At 41.5% G+C, this 27,048-nt stretch overlaps 1 protein-coding gene across 6 annotated transcripts in view; it reads left to right on the top strand.

The window, feature by feature from the left end:
- drosha (drosha ribonuclease III) overlaps nucleotides 1-25,299 on the top strand; it is a 136,331-nt gene extending 111,032 nt beyond the window's left edge. For 5 of the 6 annotated variants that reach the window (XM_039617618.1, XM_039617617.1, XM_031728545.2 and 2 more), the window contains 5 exons: nucleotides 677-759; nucleotides 2,290-2,393; nucleotides 5,925-6,017; nucleotides 7,007-7,053; nucleotides 24,660-25,299. In XM_039617618.1, the coding sequence (XP_039473552.1) occupies nucleotides 677-759; nucleotides 2,290-2,393; nucleotides 5,925-6,017; nucleotides 7,007-7,053; nucleotides 24,660-24,790 (458 nt within the window). In that variant the 3' untranslated portion in view covers nucleotides 24,791-25,299. Of the gene's footprint in view, nucleotides 1-676; nucleotides 760-2,289; nucleotides 2,394-5,924; nucleotides 6,022-7,006; nucleotides 7,054-24,659 lie in introns of those variants that run through there. The other variant, XM_039617620.1, reaches the window with a different exon arrangement.
- Nucleotides 25,300-27,048: the final 1,749 nt, after the last annotated feature.

The raw sequence follows: 27,048 nt of genomic DNA, 5'->3' as shown, positions 1-27,048 counted from the left end.
ACGAATCACAAACCAACACAGGGCTTCATATCATTTGCCTTTCAAATCATCCCTCAAAAGTTTGCAGCGGAGCAGAGTTGATGACACGGGAAGAGGACGAGGGGCAGCGCTGGAGATGAGTGCAGCTCTGTATATGAACAGTTGTGCCCTGCAGCTACAGCGGGCCCTCACTGGCCTCCTGAAATATATTACCTATTATCTCTCTCTCATGTCCCACTGTCTTAGTCACAGGGATGAGTGAATGCAGTGGCATCTAATGGAAGGGGAAAACAAAGGGACAGCCATGAGATGAAGATGACACCCAGCACCTTCTGCTTACATTTCGTATCTTTGTTTTTTTTTTCTCAGAGCAGTTAGGCCGCCAGTTATTTATTCAGCTTGACATACAATTTTATCTTATATATGACATGTTTCTCTGAACTCTGTGTGGCCCTTGTAGTTCCAATTTCCTGTGTGATAGAAAAGGACAGGCGGCTACAGAGCCATCTTTTCCAATTGTTAACATTAACATCACGTCCCTCGCGAGGGAGGCCGCTGCTCGGGTCTCTCTTCTGGTCTTTGTTAATGTTTTATTTACTACAGAAGCAGAAATGGAGCTGATTGTTAAACAAAGCAAAGCACCCACCTCCTTTTTTTTCTCGTTTAAAAAGGCGTTCTTTCTTTTTTGTTTTCGCAGCTTTCATCGCAGCTCTCTACATTGATAAAGACCTGGAGTACGTGCACACCTTCATGAACGTCTGCTTTTTCCCTCGACTGAAGGTGAGTCCCTATTGATAGCCATTCACCGCTCGCACCTGATCAATGAGCTGCTGAGCCAAGCACCTAAGAGAGAGACGGAGAACGAGCGAACCGGGGGGGAGATGATGAGGAGGGGAGCTAATGGCAGGGCCCTAATGGCACTAGCATTGACGTGAGGCCTGAAGTGGTGCTTGGCTTTTGAATGCCTCTCACAATGGTGGCTTGGGTGGCTATTTTAGTCATCTTTAATGGGAATCTCAACGGCGTTGGGATGCATGCATTGGCTTGTTAATGTTAGTCGTCTGTGTTTTTCTATTGATCCGAGAAGTGCTTGAAGTTGCTGACGGTATCCACTTCTGGAGTGTTGCGAGAGCTGAATAAGTAGGCTTCAGTCAAAACTTCAATGGCAAGATGCGCGTTAGGAAGGACGGGCATTATATCCTTAAGTGCTCAAGTCTAAGTTTAGATAGAAGAGGCCCGTTTTTCCCTTTATTACCGCTGCTGCAGTGAAAAGACACAAACTGGAACCGGGCGTAGGTACACACACGCGTGCTCGTGTACGAGTTTCCCACACAGCGCGGACCTCTCCGTGTGAAGCTGCTGCAGCGGTCTGATATGCCATGCTAATTGCTGTCTTGGTGTGCCTCTCCAGGGAGAATCCCCAGCTCTAGAGGAGCTGAGCTTTGCGTCATGGTCGCTGCAAGAGAGCACCTCATTTCCACTTCCAAGAGAAAAGTTGTGAAACAGCCAGCACGTCTCCTTACATAGCCCTCTGGAAACCACAGTGTTGCAAACTGTGCTGCTTCATCCAATTTAGATGGAAATAGAGAAGCAAAACCGGGAACATAAATGCTCCTTTCCTTATGTTCGCAGTTTTTTTTTTCTTCCCTCCATTATGCATGTTAAGGTGTTTGCATGAGAGTGAATGCATCACCGCACTCGAAATGTACAAGAGGTAGGCTATAAGCTACAGCCAAATTTCTCAGCCTTCAGCGAAAGGAGTGTGGATGCCCCCCGGAGAGAGGAAAACCGGGAAGGAGGAAGAAGGGGAAGCAAAGCACGGAAGCAAGAACAGTAGAGATGGAGGGGCTGCGAGAGAGTAGCAGAAGCAGAAGCACTCTTTGTAGAAAATTAATAGGAGCAGACAGTTCTGGATTCAAAGTCTGCCTTTTTATGACAAGGCTGCTTCCCTGTTAATGGAAGGGCTTTTAGAAGTCCCTCTTGGATAAGAGAAATGTATCAGAGCTGCACACCTGGGAGACTCCCAGACGCTCTTTATTTCTGGCCGGGGATTGGCTTTTGTCTTAAGTAGCCTGTGATTTGTGCTCACCGCCAAGACATAGATGGAGAGCCAGTCAGAGAGCGCAAATAAGTCCAAAAGGGGGTAAAAGCTTGGAGATGGCAGGAATGAAATAAAAGCATGAAGGAGTGAAGGAGAACGGTTGTAACTGCAGTTGATTTTTTTTTTCTTTCTTGTGTTTCTGATTCTTTGAAATGAGTGGGTGAAGAGAGATAGTTTGGTCACAAGTGTGTGTGGTTTGTGTGTTGCAGGAGTTCATTCTGAACCAGGACTGGAACGACCCCAAGTCTCAGCTGCAGCAGTGTTGTTTGACCCTGAGAACGGAGGGCAAGGAGCCTGATATCCCACTCTACAAGTAAGGCCACCATATTACCGAGGCTTGCATAAATTTGTTTCAGCATTATCTAGAAGTGCCAGTGTGTGATTAGAGGTTAGTCTTTTGTGCTTAGTTTATATTTAAATACAAACTAAACAGTAATAATTTCTTGGCCCCATCAGGCAAGTTTCTTACCTGAAAGCCACACTCTTCATTGACATAAACCAATGTCAACCTATGGGTTCATCATAGTGGCAATTCAGTACGGAATCAAAAAAGTTAAGAATTCTACTAATGTCAAGAATCAAACGGCTCTTAAAACTTCAAAAACTTTATCAAAAACTTCACATGGGCACAAAAACAAACAAACTCTCACGACTTAGATAGTATTTTAATTGTAAAAACTATAATGAGAAAACAAGCTAAAGTTAACTAAAATACCTAAAACATGGTTTTGAATTTCATATTGGCTATTTTGTAACTTTAGCTAATGAAGTAATTAACCAATAGTGATTTACTACCTAACCAACCCCCGGGAGTTAGCTCAACTAGCTACTCAACATGGTTTGCACATTTGTCCCACAAGTGAAAGTCCCTCATTGTGATTCCGGGAGACACAAATCAAACAGTGCCGAGCTACCTGCTGTGGAGGACTCCTTGTGAATAAGGGAGCAGCTGAAAATAGCTTTGAATTCATTCAACATAACATCTGGTTAAGCTAGGTTGTTAGCATCCAGCCTGGATCACAGGCAAGCTAACATTACCTACCAGGATACTGAAAAAAGGCAGCTACCTAACTTAGCAAAGTACATAATATCTGCTAATTCAATCAAAGTGCTCATTAGATAGCCATTCATTGTAAAATGTCTTTATCAGCAAATGTTATAAAAGACAACAGAGTCACACAGCCTGCTAACCGTAGCTTGCCTGCTAACTAATTTAATTGCTTGCAGAATACTGAGCGGATTGGATGGCTAGCTTGCCGAATTAACATATATGTCTAAACATAGCTTTCTGCAGAACTAGCAGAAAGCAGTGCAGCACTTTCTCCCTTTTTTGTGCTTTTTTTTTTTAGTAAATACTGTTTTGGTTATTGCTTCTTTATGTTTAGAATTGTAAGCACATATGGTCAAGGATTTTTATCTTCATCTTTAAATCCGCTCTAACTGATTAAACACTACTTCACGCTATTTAATCTATTTTGCCATTCATTTTTCAGAGCAGTTTCAAATCTTTTATGGCTTATATACAGTGACGAATCCTTTTACCTTTTTTTTATAGCTGCATATTTCAAATAATGTAGTAGCCATTTATATTTTTGCAAGTTTTTTTTAAGCAGTCTTAAGATACATTCAAGTGCTGACACTTACTTAATATGTATTTTATGCTTAAAGTGTTTGAATTTGAACATGACATTTAATTAGCAATGGTAAGAAATTCAATTTTTGAGATTGAAGATCTAATCTAAGTGTGTATACACATGGGTGCACCGTACACTTGATCAGTCTCTTTAGTGTGAGCCAAACTCTGCAGTCCAGAAGGGTCAGGCATCACGTGGGCTGCAGTACAAATTCAGGGAAATGAAATGGCACAAACATAATTTACAAGACTACTCGACATCAGACTCTGAACATTTTGAACAACTGTGTAAAGGTCTTTGTTGTTGTGATGAAAAAAGAAAAGAAAACATAACCAAAACGATCTCTTATTTGACAAAAAAGTCAAGGAGCAAGTGTCATTTGACAGAAAGCTTTTGAGAGCTGCCATGATGCAGTGTTTGTGTCACCACTGGAAGCTGGCAAACACAGTTTTCTCAGAACAAAAAAAAAAAGAGGGGGGGTCGTCTCGAGGCTCACGGGTGGTTGGAGACGGAGCGGTTCGGCGTACAATGAACTCCACAATTCAGCATCTAATCTGTCCCCTTTTCCTCCCCGTCTCTCTTCCCTTGTATTTATTTGATCGTCTTTTCAGTCCCCCGTGTTTATTATTCCGTCTATCTGCCCAGCGGATGGCGATTTTTTTTTTGACACAGCACAGCTCTGACACCGCAATCAACACTTCCCTCCCCAACTCCACTGCCCACAAGAACAGGAAGGAGAAACAAATAGAGCTCCTGGGTGACCTGAATTTCAACAATTCTCACAGCCCCACATGTACAGGAGACACAAGCTTAGATGAAACCCAGCCTCTGATGAATGGAAGGCTTTCCCCCCCATCCTTGAGCGTAATTACGTCTTTCTTTCCCCTTGTTTGATGTATACACAGTAGCAGCCGGTAATATTGAGCACTCCTTTGACCACCTCGTGAGATGACCTGACCCCTGTTGGTCGATAAGCCAGACTCAGACAGCAAGACAGATTCGACGCCGAACAACTGCTCCATGCTATGAAAGTTGTATGTCTTCGAAGTCTGTGGGATTTGTTTACAAGCGTCAAGGGTAGAGAAACACAGAGTGAGACTAGGGTGTGAGTTGGAAAGAAAGAGACTAAATTACCAAAAGAGGCAGGAAAGGACAGGAAAAAAAAGGAGAAGGAAAGGAGTTAATGTACCGAGCCCCCTGCTAAAGGTTCCCTGGTGACTGTGCCTGGCTGATGACAGATCGACACCTCAACCCCGCGCTCTATCACTTTCCTGTACATCTCGACACACCAGGGAGCGCACATATACACCCATCTCGCACTGTACAGAAAGTGGCCCCAGTCTGGAAGTAGCTTTTAGGATGAACGCAGCGCCGACGACTTCCCGACAGCCCCGTGGATTTCCCTTTTATTCCGTCTCCTTTTGTGTTATTTTAGCGCCGCGATAATTCCAAGTGACACGCTCTCCCCGTTGAGATTTGGCTAAAACAGCGCACGCAGGAGTCTTATTTGCTCGGCACATGCTATGTGCTTCTTCATTTGTAAGCGAGAAAGGGGGCTGAATTATTGATAAAGTGTCATAAGTGACCACATTGCATTAAAAATGGATTTGCTCTCCTGAAATAAGTAAATTGTCTGTGAATAATTTAGGTGACTCACAGCTTGGGTCTGAGATGTTTATGCTAATGTTAACATTTCAAACAACTGTCTTGTACACATGTCCCTGCAGAAATAAAACAAAGTCAACATCTGGCTTCTTCTTCTTCTTTTTTTAAATGAGGTACATCTGTAAATTACTTCAGTGATAGTCTCTTGTCATCGCTCCCTCTTTAGCGTTTTCAATGTTTACCCTTCCAGCGCGCCAAAGACTCGCAGGTCTCTCAAAGACTGTTGTCACTCTTTTATTTCAGTTCCTCTCTCAACGTGTCACTTATTTATTTATTTATTTATTTCCCCACACTCATCTTCAGATCTAGGTGTCAGAAGATGAGTGCGGGGACTTTGGGAGGCTTTAAAAATTGTTTATGTGTCCCTCAGATGGATTGTGCGTCTTCTCAAAGAGCGCTCTTTAGTGGAATTACATTTGTTCCAATTCAAAACTTTTTTTATTTTTTTGTATTTCTCTGAAGGACGGTGTCCCCGAGTGTCCTTGTGCTTCTCTTTTTCTTATTGTTCCTAAACTCTGCCCTCCTTCCTCTGTTGAATTTTGCAGGACCTTGCAGACGGTGGGACCGTCGCACGCGCGCATTTACACCGTCGCCGTGTATTTCAAAGGAGAGCGAATCGGCTGTGGCAAAGGCCCAAGGTGAGTAAGATGGTACAATATAATAAGACACAAACAAGACAAGGCGTTCTCCTTCTCAATGCACCGCTAATGGGCTCCAGAATAATGGCTGCACTTTATTGATGGTGTTTATTATAGCAATTAAGCTCTGGCTGGCCTATTTTATTGGGAGAGACATTATGCATCATGAAAATGAATCGATCTGTTATCGATCTGATGTAAATTCTGTTATGGAAATATCACTTTGTGCCGAGGAGAGTTTGACGAGGCAGCGCTGCTGCTGGGGCTGTTAGGTCTACCTGAGCTATTGTGTTCACACAATATATCTATTTATTTTTTATTATAACCCCCCTTCAGTGTTGAGTTGCACACCTTTTGTGTGTGTTCGCATATTCATGCTTTTGTAAAGTAAAGAAAGTGAATCTCTGCGCCGAGGCCTTTTCAGGGTTGGAGGGGTTGACGATAAAGCTGCAGCTGAGCCTGCGAGAAATGAAACCTAAATCCATCAAACATCTTTCGCCCCCCCCCACACACACACACACATGTGAAAATCCCCTCCACGACCCCCTACTTGAAACCGCTCTCTCTTGCACTAAGCTGGCGATAAGTTTGTCCCTTCCACAGAATCTTTGGCAGCTTACTGTTTTTGTATTTACATGACTTAAGCTCCCAGCCACCTCCACTGCTGGGCTATGATCACACACCACATAATATATACGGAGGGGACGATGAATTGCAGGAGTAAACGGTGCCCAGCGTAGAGCCGCCGATAGGCTTACCTTTTGGAAATGCGTGCACCGTGTTACCTGAGATTGTTAGCGAAGAAGGGCTCTTTGGAAAACAAATATAATGCACTTTTGATAATCCTCTCAATATTGGTTGTGGGGTATTTTTCTCTTCTTCTTCTTTTTTGACAGGAATTCATAAAAAGGACATTTTAAATATGCTAAAGACCTTTTTCTCTCTCTTTCTCTGTCTCCTTTTTAAAAAAAAAAAATTTTCTAATCTAGCATCCAACAGGCAGAAATGGGAGCTGCGATGGATGCGCTCGAAAAATGTGAGTTGTTCGGCAACAAAGACCTCTCCTCGCCACACACACATACACGTTTTCACACTTTAAGCCCTTCACATGCTTTGCTTCAGTGTTGAATATTAGCTTTGGCTGTACAGTATGCAAGATGGCTGGCAGAGAGCTGTGGCCTGACCAGCCGGTTGGCTGCAACATATAGGACATTAGGTTGTTTGAAGTGCTAGCCCAGAGCACAGGCATGGGGCCTAGCCAGAGATGGAGAAGCAATAAAACAAGGACGGGGGAAGCTAAGCATCCTCGACCACGTCGATCATCCCCGGGGGACGGCGGCAAGTTTGTTTCGAGAGCCACACAAAGTTTGTATTTTTTTAAAAATGTTGTTTTCAAGCGCTTTTTAGAGACCACGAGAGCGAGGCTGCACACTCTGCTCCGCTCTCTTATGCTCAGCGCTCCTCTTCAGATTTGAAGGAGTGCAGCTGACGCGTCCCCCTACGTGCTGCTTCACTCCTTGGCTGTTTTCCATCTTGTCATTGTGTTTTCATCAAACGCCACTTAAGGAAAATAGGTAACGTCTCATTCGCTGCTAAGTAAAAAATACAATTACACGGCTCTCAGAAACACATCCACGAGCCTCTTCCAGCACCTCCAATTTGCTTCCTATACTCTGCATACGTACGTGGGCATAATAACCTCCATTAAACTGAGAGTGGAAAGAGTTTGGTTGTAATTTTTGGACCAGGTTCACTTGCTATCTGTGTGACCACATTAATCAAATGTACAATTTGTTCTTTACTCAACTAATTAGCTGGAGGTGAACACAAATGGCTTTGTTGGAACGGGCTGTGGAACTTGCAGAGGGCAGAAAGGTCAAACTTTGATTTCATTTGGCTTCTAAATGAGGCCTCCAGCCACTTGTGATTGATACTGTTTGCGCACCCAGGCTTTAGCTTTTTATGAAACATTAGCATTAGTGTGTTATTATTTAAAGCCGCTCTCTCAGCCTCCCGCTCTCCCTCCGTTTTTGGCTCCCTTTTTCCCTCGCCTCCCTCCCTCCTTATCAGGGGGCGTAGTTCAGAGCACACAGTCTCTCTCCTGTGTCATCCTCCCTCCCTTAATTCCACCCGTTTCCTCTCCCCAGTGTACAGCTCTGTCACCATGATTGATAGATGCTCATTCCTAGTAAATGAACATTTCCCCCCTCATAAATTGCTGTTTCATGTGACTAGATTAGCAATGCCTTTTAAAAGGTCAGGTAATTTAAAATCATCTCTTCAAGTCTTCCTTCCTTTGGCGCAAAAAAAAAGCTTCCAGTTCTAGAGCTTTGTTTGACTTTGCACCGTCACTTCATTTAAACCCACTAATTTACAAGTCAGCTGTCAGCTTGATGTACTCTCTGCTCACACCGACCTGTCTGTGGTGTTACTCTGAGCAGTTTTTAAGAACATTTACAGAACTCTGCAGAGATCTTAAGCCACCTCTCATTTTATATTTTGTTTGCAAAATGGCATGGAATATTTGGTATCACTGCCCTTATTCTTCACCATAGCTCAAACTCTCTTAGAGTTCTTCAAGTAGTCTTCAGGAATAGTTCTCTGGGATTGTTGAAGGACATTCAACGCTCTTCTTTGGATGATGGCCTTTTGTTCTGTTTTCTGTCGAGATGACCCCACGCTGCTTCAGTAATGTTGAGGTCTGGGCTCTGGGGTGGCCAATAGATAATGCTCCATTGTGTATTTTGATTTTACAGCATCATCAGTGTGTTTGGGATCTTTTTCATGCTTAAATACAAAGCTGTTGCCAATCAGATGCTTTCCATATGCTATTGAACAGTGGAACAAAATCTGATGGCTCTTTTTCGTGTTCATAATTTCATTAGTTTTGACAAAAACCCCCAACACCTCTGGCTGAAACGCAGGCCCAAACCATGACAGATCCTCCACTGTGTTTTACACATTACTGTAAACCAGCGGTCCCCAACCCCCGGGCCACGGTCCGGTACCGGTATGTGAGTCATTTGATACCGTCCGCGAGAGTTGAGGCTTCAGGGTTTTTATCGTTAACTCTGTTTCCCTGGGTCTTTTCCCGTGTTGTAGTTACGCGTCTTATTTTGAAAGAAATATTTACGCGTTACCATAGCAACCAGAGAGCATTAAGGGGCAGAGAGGAGGATGTTTCTCTCAATCTTGTTGGCGCATTACAGGAGGACGCTGCTAATAAAGTTATTACACAGCAAATTTGCGTTTATTATTATATTTACAGAATACCACAGTTTTTGTCTTGGTCGTATCATTTTGTTGTATTTATCCGCAACACCTTAAAGGCCCGTCCGTGAAAGTATTGTCGGACATTAAACCGCTCCGTGGCGCAAAAAAGGTTGGGGACCACTTTTTGCACCAGAGGACAACAATGTTGTCCTCTCTCCTGAGCTCCTCCATACATGTTGATGATGATTTGAACCATCAATTTCTAATTTCGATTCATCACTCCATCAGACCTGTTTCCACTGATTTTCAGTCCAGTTCTTGTGTAAATTGGCATACCTCAGTCTTTTCTCTCTGCTTCTTTCCTTAAGAATGACTTTGTGACAGCCATTCTGAATCTTTTCTCATTTCTTAAGGACATGACTTTGAGCTACTGCTCATCTGCCGTAGATGGGTTTTTTATGCCTGCCGCTTCTTCTTTTGTCCTCCACTTGTCAAGTTTCTACAAATTTTTTGGGGGACGCTCTGCACACGATGCTGAGATATGCCAAGTTTTTGGCTAATAGCTCTTCAGGAATCACCTTGTTGGTACAAAAATGCTATTTTATGCCTGTCAAACTGTGTTATCTTTGGTATTTTTCAGAGATTCAGCTAAAGAAATGGGAACAAATTGTGTGTTTTTGTGACAGGCTGGTAGTAACAAAGTGCCTAAAGATACAATTTAAAACGGGTTCTTTGCTAAGTTCGCTGTTATGTGTAAACAAAAAACATTCCTGTGAAAGTGGTCAGGTACAAGGCCTGGACTGAAAATAAGTGAAAAAGCTGCCAATGTCTAAAGAAACCCTGAAGAACTGTTGCTCAAAGCAAAAGGAGCTCGGGCTCGAGACTTTTGCACAGTATGTAGATGATAGCTGCGTTACAGGCAGGTATTCCTAATTAATTGTAGTCGTTTAAGACACGAGTTGTGAGAACTAATGCCGATGAAATGGTTTTAAAAGACCATGAATAACGAAAATCCTTGCAGTTAAACCTGCCTGTAAAATCTTCAGTGAACTGTTGCTTGTTTTTAGTCCAGTCGCTTCCATCTTTCACAGATAAGCCTCATTATTTAAAGGTCATATTTATTTTAAATGAAATATAGTTTGCTGATCATTCCTTATTATTCATAACTTAGTGTTCAGGCTTAAATGAATCACTTTGGTACTGGAAATCATAGTGAAAATTCATTAATTCCATTGTTGAACATCTTTTTGTTAAGCTAAATATGCAAGGTCAGTCAGCAGGGTTCAAACACACTTTGAAGGATTTGTGTGTCTCCTGACCATGAGCTTGTATAATGAGACTGGAGCTCATCTGCTGCAGAACCGCCTGACGCATCAACTCCTATTGGAGCCGCATTGTCTCTCATGTGATTGTCAAGAGCCTCGCTTCATTTGTTCGCATAGCAAGACTAATCAAGGACATTAGCCCCGGTGTCATGTAATTCGTCATTGATTGTCTTATTGGCCCTCAGTGCAGTACTGGCTTACACCATTACTCCTCGTGTACAACAGCCCTACCTTGTGTTACTCTCGGATCGAAAACAACTCGACGCAACGTGTCAGGATTCATTTCCATGTTTTATTTAAAGCCTCCTCGAGTATCAGCAGCACTTTGAGCAGGATTGAACTTTTTGTTTCTGCTGCAGAGCTTTTCCTGCCTGACAGAATCCGCGGCTCCAGCGGTGTCAGAGAGGTGAGAGACATGGCTGTGTTCAGTCAGACAGCTCAGAGCTCATTAAAGAGACCGGGCCCCAATATTTGGTGTGTGTGCTGTCTGTAGCTGATCCGCTGGTGGCTCAGCTGATTCACATTTCATTATTTGATGGCCCGCATTTTGACAGTCTCCTGCCTGTGTCTGTCAAGGTAGAATTAAATGTTAACCAAGGCCCAGACTGGGAGAAACATGAGTGCAAACAAATCGAGCTGAGAGCAGCCAGGTAGGCGAACGAAATCGACGTGAGGAAGGAGAGGAAGAAGGAGTCGGTGGTGCAGTGTTTCTGAGGCCCTGGGGCTCCATGCACCATGCACCGTTAGGTCTAAGGCGACATCAAATATACATGGAAACGGCTTAAGCATTTATCATTCATCCTTACAGATAGTACAGTGCCTGTTTAAAGTCTCCCATCTCTCTATGACTCAGTCCCCTCCCCATGCTGCTTTTTTCCAGCTTCCTCACAGCTGCTTGTTTCTCAAACAATACGGTATCTGTTAAATAAGAGAAGGAGCCTCAATCTGCCTAGTAGCTGGAAGGGGAGCTGCATTCTTTCTTTAGCTCTCTCTAAAACCCTTAATCTCTGGATAAAAGCACTGGATGGAAAGAGGCAAAGTAAAGTACAGTAGGCAGAATCTCCATTCACTGGCTTGAATCTTTTGTTTGGCCTTTGGCACGGTAGGAAAATCCCTTCATCAGCACCGCTATACAGGCACACTATTGGCTTGTTGACTGATGCTGTGCGTGTGAGCTGTAGGTGATGGACTCGATCTATTGTGCCTGAGCTTTGGCTGAATGGTGAAAGACCAGTGTATGTTCTTGAGCTCTTAAACGGGGAGCTGATCTCTCACCACAGGTTCCACCTCCAGCTGCTCGTTTCAGCAGCAGTGCTGAAATGAGCAAACTTTATATTTAAAAAAGGAAGCCAGTGCAGAAGTGCTTTAAAGCTGCATTTTTCTCTAATGACCAGCAGAGGGTGACTCCTCTAGTTAACTCTAGCTCTGTGGAAATCTATGGAGAAACTGCCTTCGGCACCTTTAGTCTGTGATGTCAATAAACATGATCTCAGTCAGTAGTTTTGTGTTTTATTGAATCATAGGGCATCAGCACAGTTGTTTCAATTTTCTCAACTTCGATATTCGGCCAGTGAAATCGCATTTTACTAGAAAGGAAGTAACACCGCCTGTGTTAATTTCCCAAAAGGAAGCTCGGTTGAGTTCTTTCTGCAACATTTCCCTTAGAAATCCTAGATAGATAAGTGCTTGTGCAAACAGCCATCTGTCCATCATTCCATGACAGCGTCCTCCAGACATCGTTCTACCCAGCAACACACTCCAGTTCCTCCTGAGGGATTCCAAGATGTTCCGGGGGTAGACAAGATGTATTATCTCCCAATCAGGTTCTGGGGCTACCCCAAGGGTGTCCTTATACACCAGAAATCCTCCGAAGGGAGGCGCCCAGTTGGCTTCCTAATCAGATGCCACCTTGAGCAGCAGCTCTACTCCAACATCCTCACCTGTTCTCTAAGGATGAGCCCAGCCTCTTGAGAGCAAACTCATTTGGCAGCTTATATTCATGACCTTTCTGTTTCAGTCATTCTCCTATGGTCATGAGATCTGGGTGAAGTTGGAATATAGATAGATGGCTAATATGAAAGCTCCACCTTTTGGCCAACTCTTTTACCATGAGCAGTTCACTGTTTTACCTTCCCATCACTCATTAAAAGATCCCAAGATCCTTAAACTCTCTCGCATGGGGAATCCTATCTTCACCAGTCCAGAGGAGGCACAGAGAGAACCATGGCCTCAGATTTGCAGGTGCTGACTGTTATCTTGACAGGTTTGCACTCTGCTGCAAACCAGTTCAGGCTGAAGGTCGATGAATCCAACGGAACCACATCAGATGCTTTCTGAGGCAGCCCGTTCCCACTCCCGAGGCGTAATATAATGACGATTTGTCAAGTCCCGCGGTATTCCTGAGGAACGCGAAAGGTGACCGTCCGCGTTCTTATGCTATGCGCCGGGGTATGGATAAAATCCAGTAGAATGATGGTCCCACGGTAATACACGTTCCAGCCATGTATTCCAGCCCTAACCCTATCCTTGTTGCTAACCTTAACCAGCATTTTAATGACATTAGATAGTGTTTTCCAACACGATTTAAGTAAAACGAACATACATATGTAGATTCATTTCAAACAGGTATCATGTTTCCTCATTTTTCTGATCTCGTAATCTAGGGATGTGTTGGGTGCCCAGAAGTAACAAAGTGCCTAAAGTAACATATTGACAATATGTCACCTTGCATAAAATTTTACGCTTTGGGAGTGAGAATGTGTTGTCTGAGGTTACCAAAGTACCTGCTATGAGTTAGCTGTCAATCACCCTCAATGCAATGAACATGAATGGAATCATTATTTTTGTGTATGTAGATTGGGTGTCTAGTGGTGTTCAATTGTAAAAGTTAAAGCCAAGGTTAACGGTACAGGTGATGGGCTCCGTCGGCTCTGTCAATTGTGAAGTCGTGTCACAGCCTTAAACTTTGGCTGAATAGTGAATGCTGAAGTGAAAGGACAAAAGAGGGAGCTGATCTCTCATCACAGATTCCACATCCAGCTGCTCGTCTCGGCACTGCTGCTGGTGGGCACAACAGAGCGCGTTGTTGCGCAGGCCCCCCAACTGCCAGTTCTGCACCTGAATCTCAAGACTGCAAACCTCCATCCTTGAGAGAAATTACTATGTTGTCAATTAACAAAAAACCTGTGCGGAGCGAAGTGTAATAACACTTTAACCAAAGCTAATCAGCATGCAAAGTGCACCGTTTCTCAAAGGTGCTTTTCTGCAGAACGCCGGACAGCTGAGAATTCACAATATGCTTTTGTGATGCCCAACACAGGCCGAAATGAAAAGGCTTGTGTATCCTTAGCAACCATATTCTTTGACGATTGCTCTTGTGCTGCATGTTAAACAATGTAAATGGCCAAATTTTTATTTATTTTTTTCCTCTCGAGTGGGTTATTCTCAAGTCATCTCCTAGGGAAAAATGCTGCTGATTTCCATATTTTAACTGCAATATGTAGTTTTCTCTCCGAGGCTCACCAAGTGTTGCTTACTCACCGAAAGCATATTGAAATAGACTGTGTGTTTCTGTGTGTTCATGCATGTGTGTGTTTCTTTCAGCATGCTTTTTTTTTGCTCAGTGTTCTTTCTTCAGGATTTTTTTTTTCATTTGATCCTTCTCTTTTTTTTAATAGGATATTGCTGTTATCACGCGCTTTTCCTCTCTGTTGCCATAATGACAAATTATAGTGTTGCAAGGGGAAGAATACATTATCCTTTTCCATTCACAAGCTGGACACATATTATATGGAAATTGCAGGGGGGGGGTTGGCAGTGGTTCATTTGCCATAGTAGGTTCTTGAATTTTGATTACAAGAACTGGTTGAGGACAACCAAAGCACTACATGGCCTTTACTCGCTCATGGCCAATTCCTCCTGGCAATCAGTTGTAGAATTTGCTGTTCTGAAGCCCTGGCTAAAGCCAATTATGCTTTATTCCATAAACTGACAGGAAAAAAGAAAACTACCTCACAGCTCTCTAGAGAGCTCAAGGTGACATCTTTAAAATATTTCATATGCCTAAACAACTCTCCAAAGAATTTAAATTAAATTGAAAGGCAACCTAAGCCTCACATGTAGGAGGCTGGAAATCCTTTCAAAACATCTGAATGCACAACACCTTTTCTCTTCTCTTTTTTCAACATTAGAGGGGACATTCTTTAACGTGAAACCCTTTCATGGTTTTCGAATGACTGATTATCAGCGCCAAAGTGGAGGTTAAACGCAACACAGATGGTTAATGTGTCCCTGCAACATGTGAGAAACATTTTCACTTGTGCTACTGTGGCTTATCTTTGCAGCCGTGGTCATGGGTCTGCAGCAGGAGGACAGCAGCTTTTTGCAGAAAACACAAATCCACACCAGATAGTCGAGTAGTTGTCTAAAACCCTAAGGCGCCATGTTATCAGCTGTGAGATCACTGTCTGGACAATAGAAATAATTAAATTTTCACATTTATTGGGGGATAATGTACATTATCTACTCATGATACAGCTCCTAAGTATTTAAGACAGTGCCGTATTTTCTGTTGTTTGGCTCTGTATTGAAGCACGCTGCATTTTTAAATAACATGGTCTGAGGTAAAACAAGAATCCTACAGATGCTTAGAAAGCCTTCAAAGATATTACATTGCTGAATTGCTTAAGTTAAAAAAGCATGAGTCAATCAATGAATACCTCTTCCATCTTTATTACGCAAATTCCAACAGCAGAATCAAAACACTCATTTTGTTTTGTGGTCAGGACCTTCAGAGCAAATGCAGTCTCTGCTAGCAAGCATGCAAATTCAATGAAAATTAGCTATTAAATCCAGATTTTGCATCACTGGCAGAAACCAATAGCTATTAAAATGTACAAGGTATTTTGTTTGCATGTAGTTCCACCAAAGTAAACCTTATCAGCAAGCTTGTCACAAGGCGATGAAGACCTATCAAGCTGTCAAATAAACCATCAAGAAATTGATGTTTCCGCTTCCATGTTTGTTATTCTAAAGCTGGTCTTGAGATTTCATACTATCATAATTTTAAATGGTCTTCTGTCTTAACTTAAGCAGTAGGAACAATGTAAAAGTGCTGAATAGTAGCTTGATGTTGATGATTCTTTGTGTCCATCTTGGGCAAACAGGCTAGGAGAATATTATTTGATATAAAGTTCTTGTTCTTTGAAGACCCAGCAGTGAGAATTTGAAAAGCTGTCATTTCGTTAATGGTGTGTTTAGACCTGCAGCAGAGTAAAGTTTTCTATTCAAAGGCACAAATCGACTTGGGGCAAAAGGAGCCAAATATGTATCTGTGCAAGTTCAATATATTTCACCTTTAGTGTTGTGATAGCATATCAGATGAGATTCTCCTGCAGATTGTGGATTTTACTGAGACCACCCACTATCAGCAAACCTATTGTCGCCCTTTAAAGGAAGCTGAAGGTGTATATTCAACTTTGAGAAAAACAAAATAGAGGACTTGAAGGAAAGTAAGGGAAACTGTAGGATTTCCTTAGAAGTTCTGGAAATATCCTCCTGTGAACTGATTCCAAGTATTGATCGTACTTTGGAAGGAAGTAATTCTTCCATTGGCTGTTAAGGGCTAATAGTAGCGGATTTCAAAATGGTCCAGAAACCCATGAGATGAAACTTCACTTCACATTTGTTCTGATGCGCCATAAGACTAGTCAGACATCAAGAAAGACCTTAAGAACTACAGTAGATTTTCACTAGAAAGCTGCGTATATCCTCTATTTAAGTGTTTTGTTACCTGCAGTTCTTTCCAGTCTCATATTTATAGCTAAAAGTGTTTCTATATTAACTCTTATTTCCAACATGCAGATGTACAAATGGCTGATGAATAAAAGGATAATCTAAACCTTTTACTGTATCTACTGTCCTCAACCTTCAGCTCAAGTTTATCATGACTTAAATGTGTCTCAGCGTAAATACCAAGTCCTATTCACGAGTTCTGAAAAGACTATAGAAAGCATTTAGAAATGATGTTATGCAATGTGGTCTCTGGAAATGGAAAGAGTGAAAATGAAAGTGTTTGCATTAAATTAATGGGTTTTTGCTTCCCTTTTTTCCCCTTAAACATATTTCATTCTTCAAACTCTTCGTCTGCTCATTGCATTAGTAATCTAATGCTTCTATCAACAATTCAGGTTTTACATTGGAGAGGCCGTTAGTTATTAAGCAGGCAATTCAGTTTGGCCTTAAAATGAACCTGTGACCTCTTTCTGTTTTGTTTGTTCAGATGTTATTTTACTTGGTGCAGTGCTTGTCCTAACAATTGGCATAATCTGGCCTAGATGACCTGGTAGACCAGGTATGATTAAACTCAACACACTAGCAAAAAAGAGGTTTATTAAAACTTCATACACCTAAGCCTTGAAATGTAGAAAGTCTTTCACTTGTAGATTGAAAAATGGAAAAAGAAGCATGGCCTTACATGAAAGGAAAACCATAACCCTTGACTCTTACATTGAGGGGATCTAGTTGCTGTGGAAGGTCGTGGTTTGGGTCCACTTGTCCCCTTTAGAGAGAAGATCAATACAGCTCAATTAGAGCTGGGCGATAAAACGATAACGATATGTATTGCGAAATAACTTTTTCTCGATAGAAAAATTAAACTATTGCGATAGACCTCATCTCTCTTGTCCTCTTAAAAAAAAAAAAAGAAAGAAAGAACAGCCAATCCAAATTAAGTAGCGCAGAGCCGAACCAATCACAGCCGCAGCGTCACGTCACATGACTTGTTACGTACAGCACAAGCCCCAAGGCGCACATGTGTATTTGTTTTTTGCAGCGGGCCGCCCAGGTAATGAAGGAAATGAGTTTGCCGACTAGAGAAAAATCAACCGAGAGCGTGAGCGAAGGTTACCGAAGAAAAAACAGATGATGGTTCCAATGCTGGAGAGATTGTCAAACGGAAGGGCCACAGAAGTTCCGTAGTGTGAAGGTATTTCGGCTATTTCAAGTCTGACAAAAAACAGAGTAGCGCACACTGTAAATTGTGCCGAAAGCAAGTCTGGATATACAATAAAGCGGTGCATGCTCAATCTCTGACTGAAAGCGCTAATTCGTCATTCGGCTTTTGTCAGACTAAAGTAACTGTTAAAACTGTTTGAAAAGCTAAGCTATACAACAAGGAGAGATTGATGCTACGTCCACACGCATTCGGTATTTTTGAAAACGCAGATTTTCTATGCGTTTGCACCTTTTCGTCCCACACGTGGCGGCGTTTTCAGTCACTGAAAACGGAGATTTCTAAAAACGCCTGCCAGGGTGGATATTTTCGAAAACTCCGTTTTGCATTTACGTGTGGACAAGAAAACGGAGAAAACGCAGCGTCAAAGGTGTGCGCCTCTTTTGACGTCACACTGTGCGCCACGTTATTGTTTCGGTGAAATGAATTTCTACAATACTGTTACTGTTAATTGTACTCTCTGCAGTGTTTAAATGCTTACATATACACACACAGTTACTGTCCCTCCACACATATGACTCGGTTCTGTTTCTATGCCCCATCTTTGTTTACTATTTCCTACCGAGGCTTCTAGACTTCTGATTGGCCAACATTTCTACACGGTTAGGAATATATCGCCACCTGTTGCTTTGGCATGTTCCTAGCAGCGTTTTCCTTCATTTCTGCGTTTACGTGTGGACGGGATTATTTTTAAAACAAACGGAAAATCTCCGTTTTCAAAAATACCCGTGTACGTGTGGACGTAGCCTGAGAATTTCCTTTTAGTTCTCAGTTTATTTGATATTGACAAAAGTTAGTCAATTTTGTCTGTTCTTCTGTAAAACGACCTAAGATTTATTTTTAGAATTAAAATTTTGTTTCTAAGTGGAATTGACAATTTAGTGGTCTGTTTTGTTTGTTCTATTTTGAAACTTAAACGCTTTAGCGGCTGCCTTTTGTGTAGTTTACAATATTTGCCTTTATCTGAAACTGAAGTCTCATGTTCCTTAAGTACATCTACCCTGTTGAACTTATTATGGGAAATAAATATTTTAATTAAAACAAGCTGCTAATTATTTCACATTTTACTTGTGAGCAACGGCACATTTAAATCTTACAAATATAGTTATTTGGCTTATATCGTGATATATATCGTTATCGCCTGAGATGAAAAAAACATATCGTGATATGAAAAAATCTTATATCGCCCAGCTCTAAGCTCAATACTAAGTTATCCTGAGTGCTCTCCAGATGACAAAGCACGTATATCCTGGGATGGGATGCCTTTTATTCATGAGGTACAGGCAGAAAAAAAAAAATAAAAGTTGGACACAGCTTCCATAATATCGCCCACTGCTTATAGACTTTGCATTCTGAAACAGCATGTTGTTTTGGGGTTTTGGGGCTAGCTTGTTCGTTCATTACAGGTAAGTTCTCGCTTCTGGCCAACATATTTTTGGGGGTTTTTTTGGAGCCAGTAAAATGGTTTTGGCTGCCAAAATCCTTAATTAAAGCTTAAAAATGCAGAGCCTGAGGTTACTGGTTACTGGTAGTTATGTTCATTTATTCTGCCTGTTAGACTAACTTGGTTTTGTACCCAGTCTGAGTGCTTCAGTGCCAGTTTTTGTTACTTCATGTTGGCTTCAGTCCTAGAGATTGGTGGTTGGGAATAAAGGTTCACTGAATGGTTTGAGGATTGTGGAAGTGATCTAAATCAAATGCTGTGACCTTCATAAGTCACACATCCATTCTGTCCAGTTTAACACTTATGGATGAGTTTGGACCATTGTTTCTTTTCATTCCGAGGCATAATATACCTAGTTATGACCAGTGTTGGGTAAGTTACTTTAAATTAGTAACTTAGTTACATTACTAGTTACTTCTCTAAAAAAGTAACTCAGTTACTTCAAGTTACTCGTTACTTTCAAAGTAACTAGTTACTAGGGAAAGTAACTTTGGTTTTACTCAGAATTCTCTTGTTAATGTGTTGCTTCCGTAACTGGATACCCAGCAAGATTGCCAGTCTTCTAGCTTGCTTACTTGCCACAAGTGCACTGTGCCACCTACCAACAGAAAGGAAAAAATAATGTGCACATTTCCACGAGAGAAATCCCACGCCTGGACCGTCGTTGACCGCCGCCATGATTCTAGCCTGCTTTTTACATCCAACACAAAAACTGCAGTCGTGGTGCTTTTGATTGTACTCAGAACTTGGAAATTCTGTCTTCTGAATAGGAAGATGTAGGTAACACCAGACTGCAGATGAGCTGCATACAGAGCTGGACTGGGCATTTTGACTAGAGACCAGCCCACCATTATAGGAAAAATCATAAAGCCTTTGAATGAAAATAAACACTGTTGTGACAGTGATGTGCACTGTTCTGATGGTATATATGTATCAATCTATCAATTGTTTGTTGTAAGACTCAGATAATTATTTTTTTAAAAGCGAGACATTTTAAATGAGAATAATAAAGAAAAGTATTTTCTTGTCCCCCCCTTTCCCTGTTAATGCCCTACCTGGCCCCCTGCTAGACCCGCCCCTGCACAGTTACCAGCTGTCAGCTACATAGAAAAGGATCCTGGTGTTATTGGTCTCTCAGAAACAGTTCATAACTTCAACTCATTCATGTGGCCTAAAAGGTAAACCTGTTTCTACATCACCTGTTCAGCTCTGATGATTCAGTAAGGACATCTCCTGGTTTCATCTGCATGTTTCCCTCTCACCAGATAACCAAACCGATATCATGACCAGCAGCTTTACAGCTGTGGCTCCAGCAAACATCAGCTGATACTAGAAATTAATATTAAATAAATTCTAACAACAGCTGATCAAGCTTAAACGTGCTGCTGTTGTTTAACGCGACTGGTTTTCTCTTTCTGGCGCAAAGTGGGCGATAAATAAACAAGAGAGAAAAGCCGATCAGCTGATCATTGATCAGTTTCGTGATTGAAGTAGAAACGGGAGAGAATGAGAGAAGAAGAGGCAGCTGTGCAGCTTCAGCTTTGTGTCTTTTTCATTGTAGCTGAAGTCCGGGACAAACTGTGTTCCTTTTCACCTCAGTACGAAACGCTGTAATATTTTCTCTGAATACCAGACGATTCTGTTTTTTTACGGGACGGTTGGAAACTCTAATAATTAACCGTATGAACAAAATAAAGTTCAACATCAGTAACACAGCACCCACCCAGCTGTATAGAAACTCCGTCATGCTAGCTAGCACGCAGTACGAAAATGTCAGCATACCGAAAATAAACTCCACCTAAACTTGGTTTATATCTGACTCAGATAGACTGCAGGTCATAACTTCTTACCTGAAGTTCAGTTCACCTGACACGCGGACCGGGCGGCCGCTTGGTCTCTCCTCTTGCCTCCCTTTTCCTTCATCCACCTGCTGGCCTCCACCACTTGCTAATGTTATTGAATCTGTGGAAGCTCCGCGATATCCACCACACAAAGTAACGAGTAACGAGCCTATCTAAATCCTAGTAACGAGTAACGCGTTCCTGGTTTTGGCATAATAACTAGTTACCGTGCTCGTTACCACAATAATAACGTAGTTACTGTAACGCGTTACTTAATAACGCGTTAGTCCCAACACTGGTTATGACAGATTCTACCAAAGTCTTCCTGTTATGCACAAGGTGTCCTCTGGCATCAAGTGGTAATGGCTCCATTTCCAAGACCTGCAAATTCCACATTAGGAGGTTGGAGGGAGGGTGCTAAGCTGTGATTGGTGACAACCCCAAACCTAGCCTAGCTTCAAGATTTGGAAACTCAGTGGTAGATTAACGAAAAAAGTACTCTCTGCAATTTGCCATCCATTTGTATGAATCCAAATTTATCAAAAATGATAACCTGATACTTGCAAAGTTCGCAGAATTGTACAAAACACACAGAGGACCTTATTTTAATGTCCTGTAAGTACACACCATTGTGGCTCCTCTGTTTTCCCTCACAGGCTATCTTTAAAATGTTTGAGGGAAAAGGTATTGGAAGCCTAATTTGCCTGAGTTTGCATGGTCATGATCAGTGACTGGAAAAACTGCACAGTCAAATGTGTGTCTCAGCGAGTAGACACAAACCACCGGGCAGCTGTCATGCATGCTGTTTTAAATTGAAGTTTGCAGTGGGCAGGCACAGTAATGTAAACACTTAATGGAAAATTACCTGAGCAGTGAATATTAAAATTACAAACGGTGCTGCTTGGCATGAAAACTGAGGGAAGTTGCTTCTTTCAAGACGACACTGGTCCACCAAATCTGGTGTTTTCAATATTTTTAAACGAGTCACTGCTCTGTTATCTGCTTGAATCATTTTAACTGAAGGGAAAATGTATTAACAATAAGTAAAATAATCTCTCCTAAGTATGCCAATATGATCTCATTCCAATTTGTCCAATGTGAGTTTTTGTTAGTACTCTGAAAAGAAGTTAATTACCTTTCTTGAGCAGACAAAATAAACTGTCAGCTGCCACTTTCTGAAATTTTAACAGGCATTTTTTCTGTCACCTTTGAAAAATCTACTCAAATATCTGAAACATGAAGAGAAAAAGCTCACGTAAGTAGCTTTAAAAAAGGAATGCATCACTTTTGTTCATTAGAAGTTGACATTTTGATGCTAGATGCACACACAACATTGTCATCACTAGCTTGACATTGGCCTCTCTTCCTTTAAATTACTTCATTGTCATCTTGATTCTTTGATTCTTATTTTGAATTGTTACTACTGCTATAGGTCCAGCTCTTGTGAAATTCCAACCAACACAAAGAAATGTTTTTTCATTGTTTTTTTAAAGTAACTGATGTTTCAGTTGTTTATCTCACAACTTTTTCATGTTTCACAACCATCCAAAGCTCCAAGATTGCAAATACAAAGGAATTTTAATTGATTTTGACTGTCTTTCATGTCATTTTCAGCACTGGGTGAAAAAAAAATAAACTGGGTATCTGAGGCAAGCAAAACTAGTTGCTTCTACTTATGTGATTTCTGTAACATTATTTATACAGTTATCTTCGTAATACTTACACAACCTTTGCTACAAAGCTCCTATCCACCATTGCCTGCTGTATTCTTGGGTTGTGTGATCTGCAAAACAAGCCCAAATCTTCACCCCTCCACCACCGTGCTTGACAGTTGGTATTACGTGTTTGTGCTGACAGGTTTCTCCAAAGTACAGCCAAATACCTCAACTTTGGTCTCATCTGTCCAAAGAAGATTGTTGCAGAAGTCTTGTGGTTTGTTCAGTTGCAAGTTTGCAAAACTAAGCCATGCTGCCATGTTTAGACAGAAGGTCCATTCTTGAAATGCTCTATGACAGCGGTCCCCAACCTTTTTTGCGTCACGGACCGGTTATGTCCGACAATATCTTCACGGCCCGGCCTTTAAGGTGTCGCAGATAAATACAACAAAATAAAACCAGTACCGGTACCAAAAAAGAAGATTCATTCATAACACATGGGAAAAGACCCAGGGAACCAGAGTTAACGATAAAAATAATTCAAAAATAACAATAAAAACTGATAAAAACCCTGAAAACCATAAATTTCACACCCAAGGCCCAACTCTCGCGGCCCAGTACCAAAGGACTCCAGTCCGTGGCCCGGGGGTTGGGGACCGCTGCTCTATGAGGCCTTTACTGCAGCCACCTTGAGTTGCTTCATTGAGTTGCATTGACAGCTCTTTGGACCTCATATTGAGAATTCATCGAAGTTCATCACTTAGAATTAACTCCAGATCTCTAATCTACTTTGTTTGTCATGAAATCACAAGGGAACAGGCCTCACCTGGCCACAAAAGTGCTTCTCAGTTACTTTAGAGCCTTTGAAAACAGAGGACTATGTACAACGGCTGTAATACCTAAACAGTTAAAGCAGTGTTTTTGTTAAAGCCCTTGAGTTAAAGCTGAGAGTCTGCGCTTGAATGACAGCTCAATTGTTTCATTTATAATCCACTGTGGTGGTGCATAAAGGCAAAATTGCAAAAAAAAGTGTCTTTGTCTAAAAACTTCCGAACCTGAATCTAAGTGGAACCTCTTGCAAATGATATTTTTAATCTCAAAGGTGTTTCTTTCCCTTAAAGGTTAAAAAGTTTAAATTAAAAAAAGGTGTAAACACTTAGTCATTGCAAAATTGATGCAGCAGAATACTTAATAAAATATTCCTTTGTGTATCCGTCACTCGGGCCAGATCTATCCGTGCTCCTGTATTTGCTGCCGTTAGCCTTTTAAGCACATTCTCTTGAGTACGCCGCCCCCACATTTCACAGCTCTTAATGAAAATATGTGACACAGAAATGTGGAAATCTTGAAACAGAAACCAATTTGCGTCTTGGTGGAGACTTTCACAGAAAGCGGTTCAGAGTGTGTCTCTCTGATTGACACGAGTCCTGAGCAGTTCAGTTGTTGTGGTTCCCACTTCCTGAGCCTGGGCTCCCTGTGTGTTTCACCACATTTGGAGACGACTCGAGCCAAGTTGGCAGCGAGCAGAAAACTCAAATCGAGGCCTCAGAACTTCTCTTTAGAAACTAATGGCTGATGTAGCCAAAGCTGCAGTTTGCTGGTTGAACGCCAAGTAGTAGCAGCTTTAAAAGAGGTTTCTAAACGAGCAGTTTAATATGAAAGTTTTCAAATAGACACAATTTCAAAACTTTAACAGTTTCTTTTGTCTGGTGCTTATATACCTTTAAGCTTGTGTCTGTTTTTGTTTCATATTTTTCTTCCTGCTGTCACACTACGCCATCTTATTACAGATCTCGTTTTCGAAATGTTCGCTTGTAATTATGTTATCAGATCTCACAGTCATTGTGCTGAAACCAAACAAGGCCTGTCTAATTCCTTGTTACTTCATCATTATTAATGAAATAACAACATGAGGGCAATTTAATTTCAATGCTGCCTGCAACATTTTCGCTCATTTGACCTAAGTGACAGCATGACACATGCTATGAAAACCATAGTCAGTGCAATTTGGGAACTAAATTGCTGTCCTCGCCCAGTTGGAAACTGACCTTGTCTCCTCACACCTCTGCTTCTGTGTTTCTCTCTCTTTCTCTCTTTATCTGTTCTCCTTGGTCGACTCCTGTGTTTCCCGCTCTGCCTCTCCCTGTACCAGATAACTTCCCACAGATGGCTCATCAGAAGCGCTTCATCGAGCGGAAATACAGGCAGGAGCTGAAGGAGATGAGACGAGAGCGGGAGCGGCAGGAGAAGGAAACCGAAGACTCGGAAGAGTACAGGAAGTGACAGCACCTTCTTTGGGACAGCCAATCAGGACCCGGGTCCACATTAGGGAGTCTTCTCTGCAGATGTTGCAGCTGTTCAGGCAAGAGTTAGCAAAACGGAGGTGCCACTAGTTGATCGTGAAGATGTAGTAAGGAAGATAGATGGGTTTTAGGTTGGGATCAACTGGGCTGAAGTGACTGTTAGCACAAATATTTGGAGGGAAACTAGCTTTGTGGCCGGGATTTTCAAAGTAAAAGTTGGACAAAGGGCAAAGAGAATTAGAAATGACGCCTCGTGCGTTCATGTTTTATGCTGTTTATCACTCCGGCTCTGTCAAAGGTGGCTTTATGTTGTCTTATGTCTTATATGTTAAATATAAAGTGGAACCTTTTTAAAAACAAAGCCACAGCAGGACCTCGCCGTATTACTGGCACATGGCAAAAAAATTCATTTTTTAAATGGAGTAAGAACTGTTAAATAAACCATCAGAGGATCTATTGTAAATAAAGTTTCTGATTCTGGTCCAAAAAGTGAGATTTTCTTATTTATTTTTTGTATTAATTGTAATCCCCTCCCACTCAGATCTCTGCTAAGAGGCCTAAACCTCTAAAACAGGATGAGTCCGTTATACTCCCTCACTACAGTGTCACCATCTGTCTCACATCTGCCACTCATCCTCTAATAATCAAAATGTGATTTCCCCCCCCTCCTCTCACTCTCTTTTTAACCTCTCTCTAAATCCGATTGGCTGTCTAACAGATCTTAATTATAGATTGTCTAATTAACAATTTCCTCAGCTCAGTAGCCTCTGGATCCAGCTATTTAGCAAAAGCCGTCATATTAATAACTATCTGACGTCTAGAATCGGGTCTTTTATACTGAGATTTATTGTAGATAATAAATACATACCTGTGAGGATGGTAGCTGTCTAGCTTACTAGCCTGTGGCTGCTGTCACATTTCAGATAAAAGTTACATTTTTCTTCATAACTAGAGGAAAAAAAGTGAAAGTGGTCCACTAGAGCTGCCACACAGCTGTCTGTCAAACAACGTTATTCTGAAGGAGAAAACCTCACAGCAGCTGATTTTTAGAGAGATTTGAATGTTTTATGTAAATAGTAAGAACTTCTGTCAATAATTTATTATCTTACTGAGCATATTTGGTTCATGGAAAACATAATAACTAAAATTTCATAAAACAACTAATCATAATAATGACTATATTATTACAGTTAGTAGTAGTAAAAGAAGTATTTAGTATAAAAATGTTTAAACTCTTTTTCCAGGACAGCGGGACCACCCTTTTTTCATTCTTAAAGGTTAAGGCTGTTCTAAATTTGTTCATATGCACAATTTGTGAATGAGGCCGGTTGTCATGGCTACACATTAACGACCAACAACTACAAATCTATTTTAAGTTAGACCGGGAGCTTCACAACTCACAGACAACGGAGGTTTTTTTGATAAAGGAACACATAGGTACAAATAACACAAATAATATTTTTATTGTTTATTAAAAATCTCCAATTCACTTTTTCTTTCTGACCCTTGTTCTGCTGTAACAGGTGAATTTCCCCAGTGTGGGATTAATAAAGTCTGCTGTATCTAAGACACAAGGCTAGATTGTTAGTTACTATAAATTTTAATACTGAAAAAAATGAACCCAATGTGTTTTAAATGAAAGAAATCAAATTTCTGTAATAGCGTCGAGTAATGTAATTTTAAAAAATGTTTATCGAGCATACTTCAAAATGTGTTTAGATGTCAGGTGTCTTGGGTGTTGATGATGATCTGATGATTACACAGTACATATTATACATCACTATGCTGCCTACAGCCACATTAACATGAATGTTAATTTTTTACCCCTCAATGGTAAAGATTAATGGGGTATTGTAGTCACCCTGCCGGGCAGTCAACGTTGACACCCAACGTTGTGAAGACGAGATCAATTTTAAATTGATACCATAGGTCAGGGGTCCCCAACTCCAGGCCTCAAGGGCCGGTGTCCTGCAGGTTTTAGATCTCACCCTGGGTCAGCACACCTGAATCAAATGATTAGTTCATTACCAGGCCTCTGGAGAACTGCAAGACATGTTGAGGAGGTCATTTAGCCATTTGAATCAGCTGTGTTGGATCACGGACACATCTAAAACCTGCAGGACACCGGCCCTCGAGGCCTGGAGTTGGGGACCCCTACCATAAGTGAATCTTCAAATCTCACAAGTGGGCAAGTTTTCAAAGTTTCCCAAGTCTCTCTCATTTTGCAGTTAAATCACC

Source organism: Oreochromis aureus, linkage group 9 (assembly GCF_013358895.1).
Source record: "Oreochromis aureus strain Israel breed Guangdong linkage group 9, ZZ_aureus, whole genome shotgun sequence".
NCBI classification, from domain to species: Eukaryota; Metazoa; Chordata; class Actinopteri; order Cichliformes; family Cichlidae; genus Oreochromis; species Oreochromis aureus.
The sequence above is the reverse complement of the archived record's forward strand: the minus strand, read 5'-3'. Positions and strand labels throughout refer to the sequence as shown.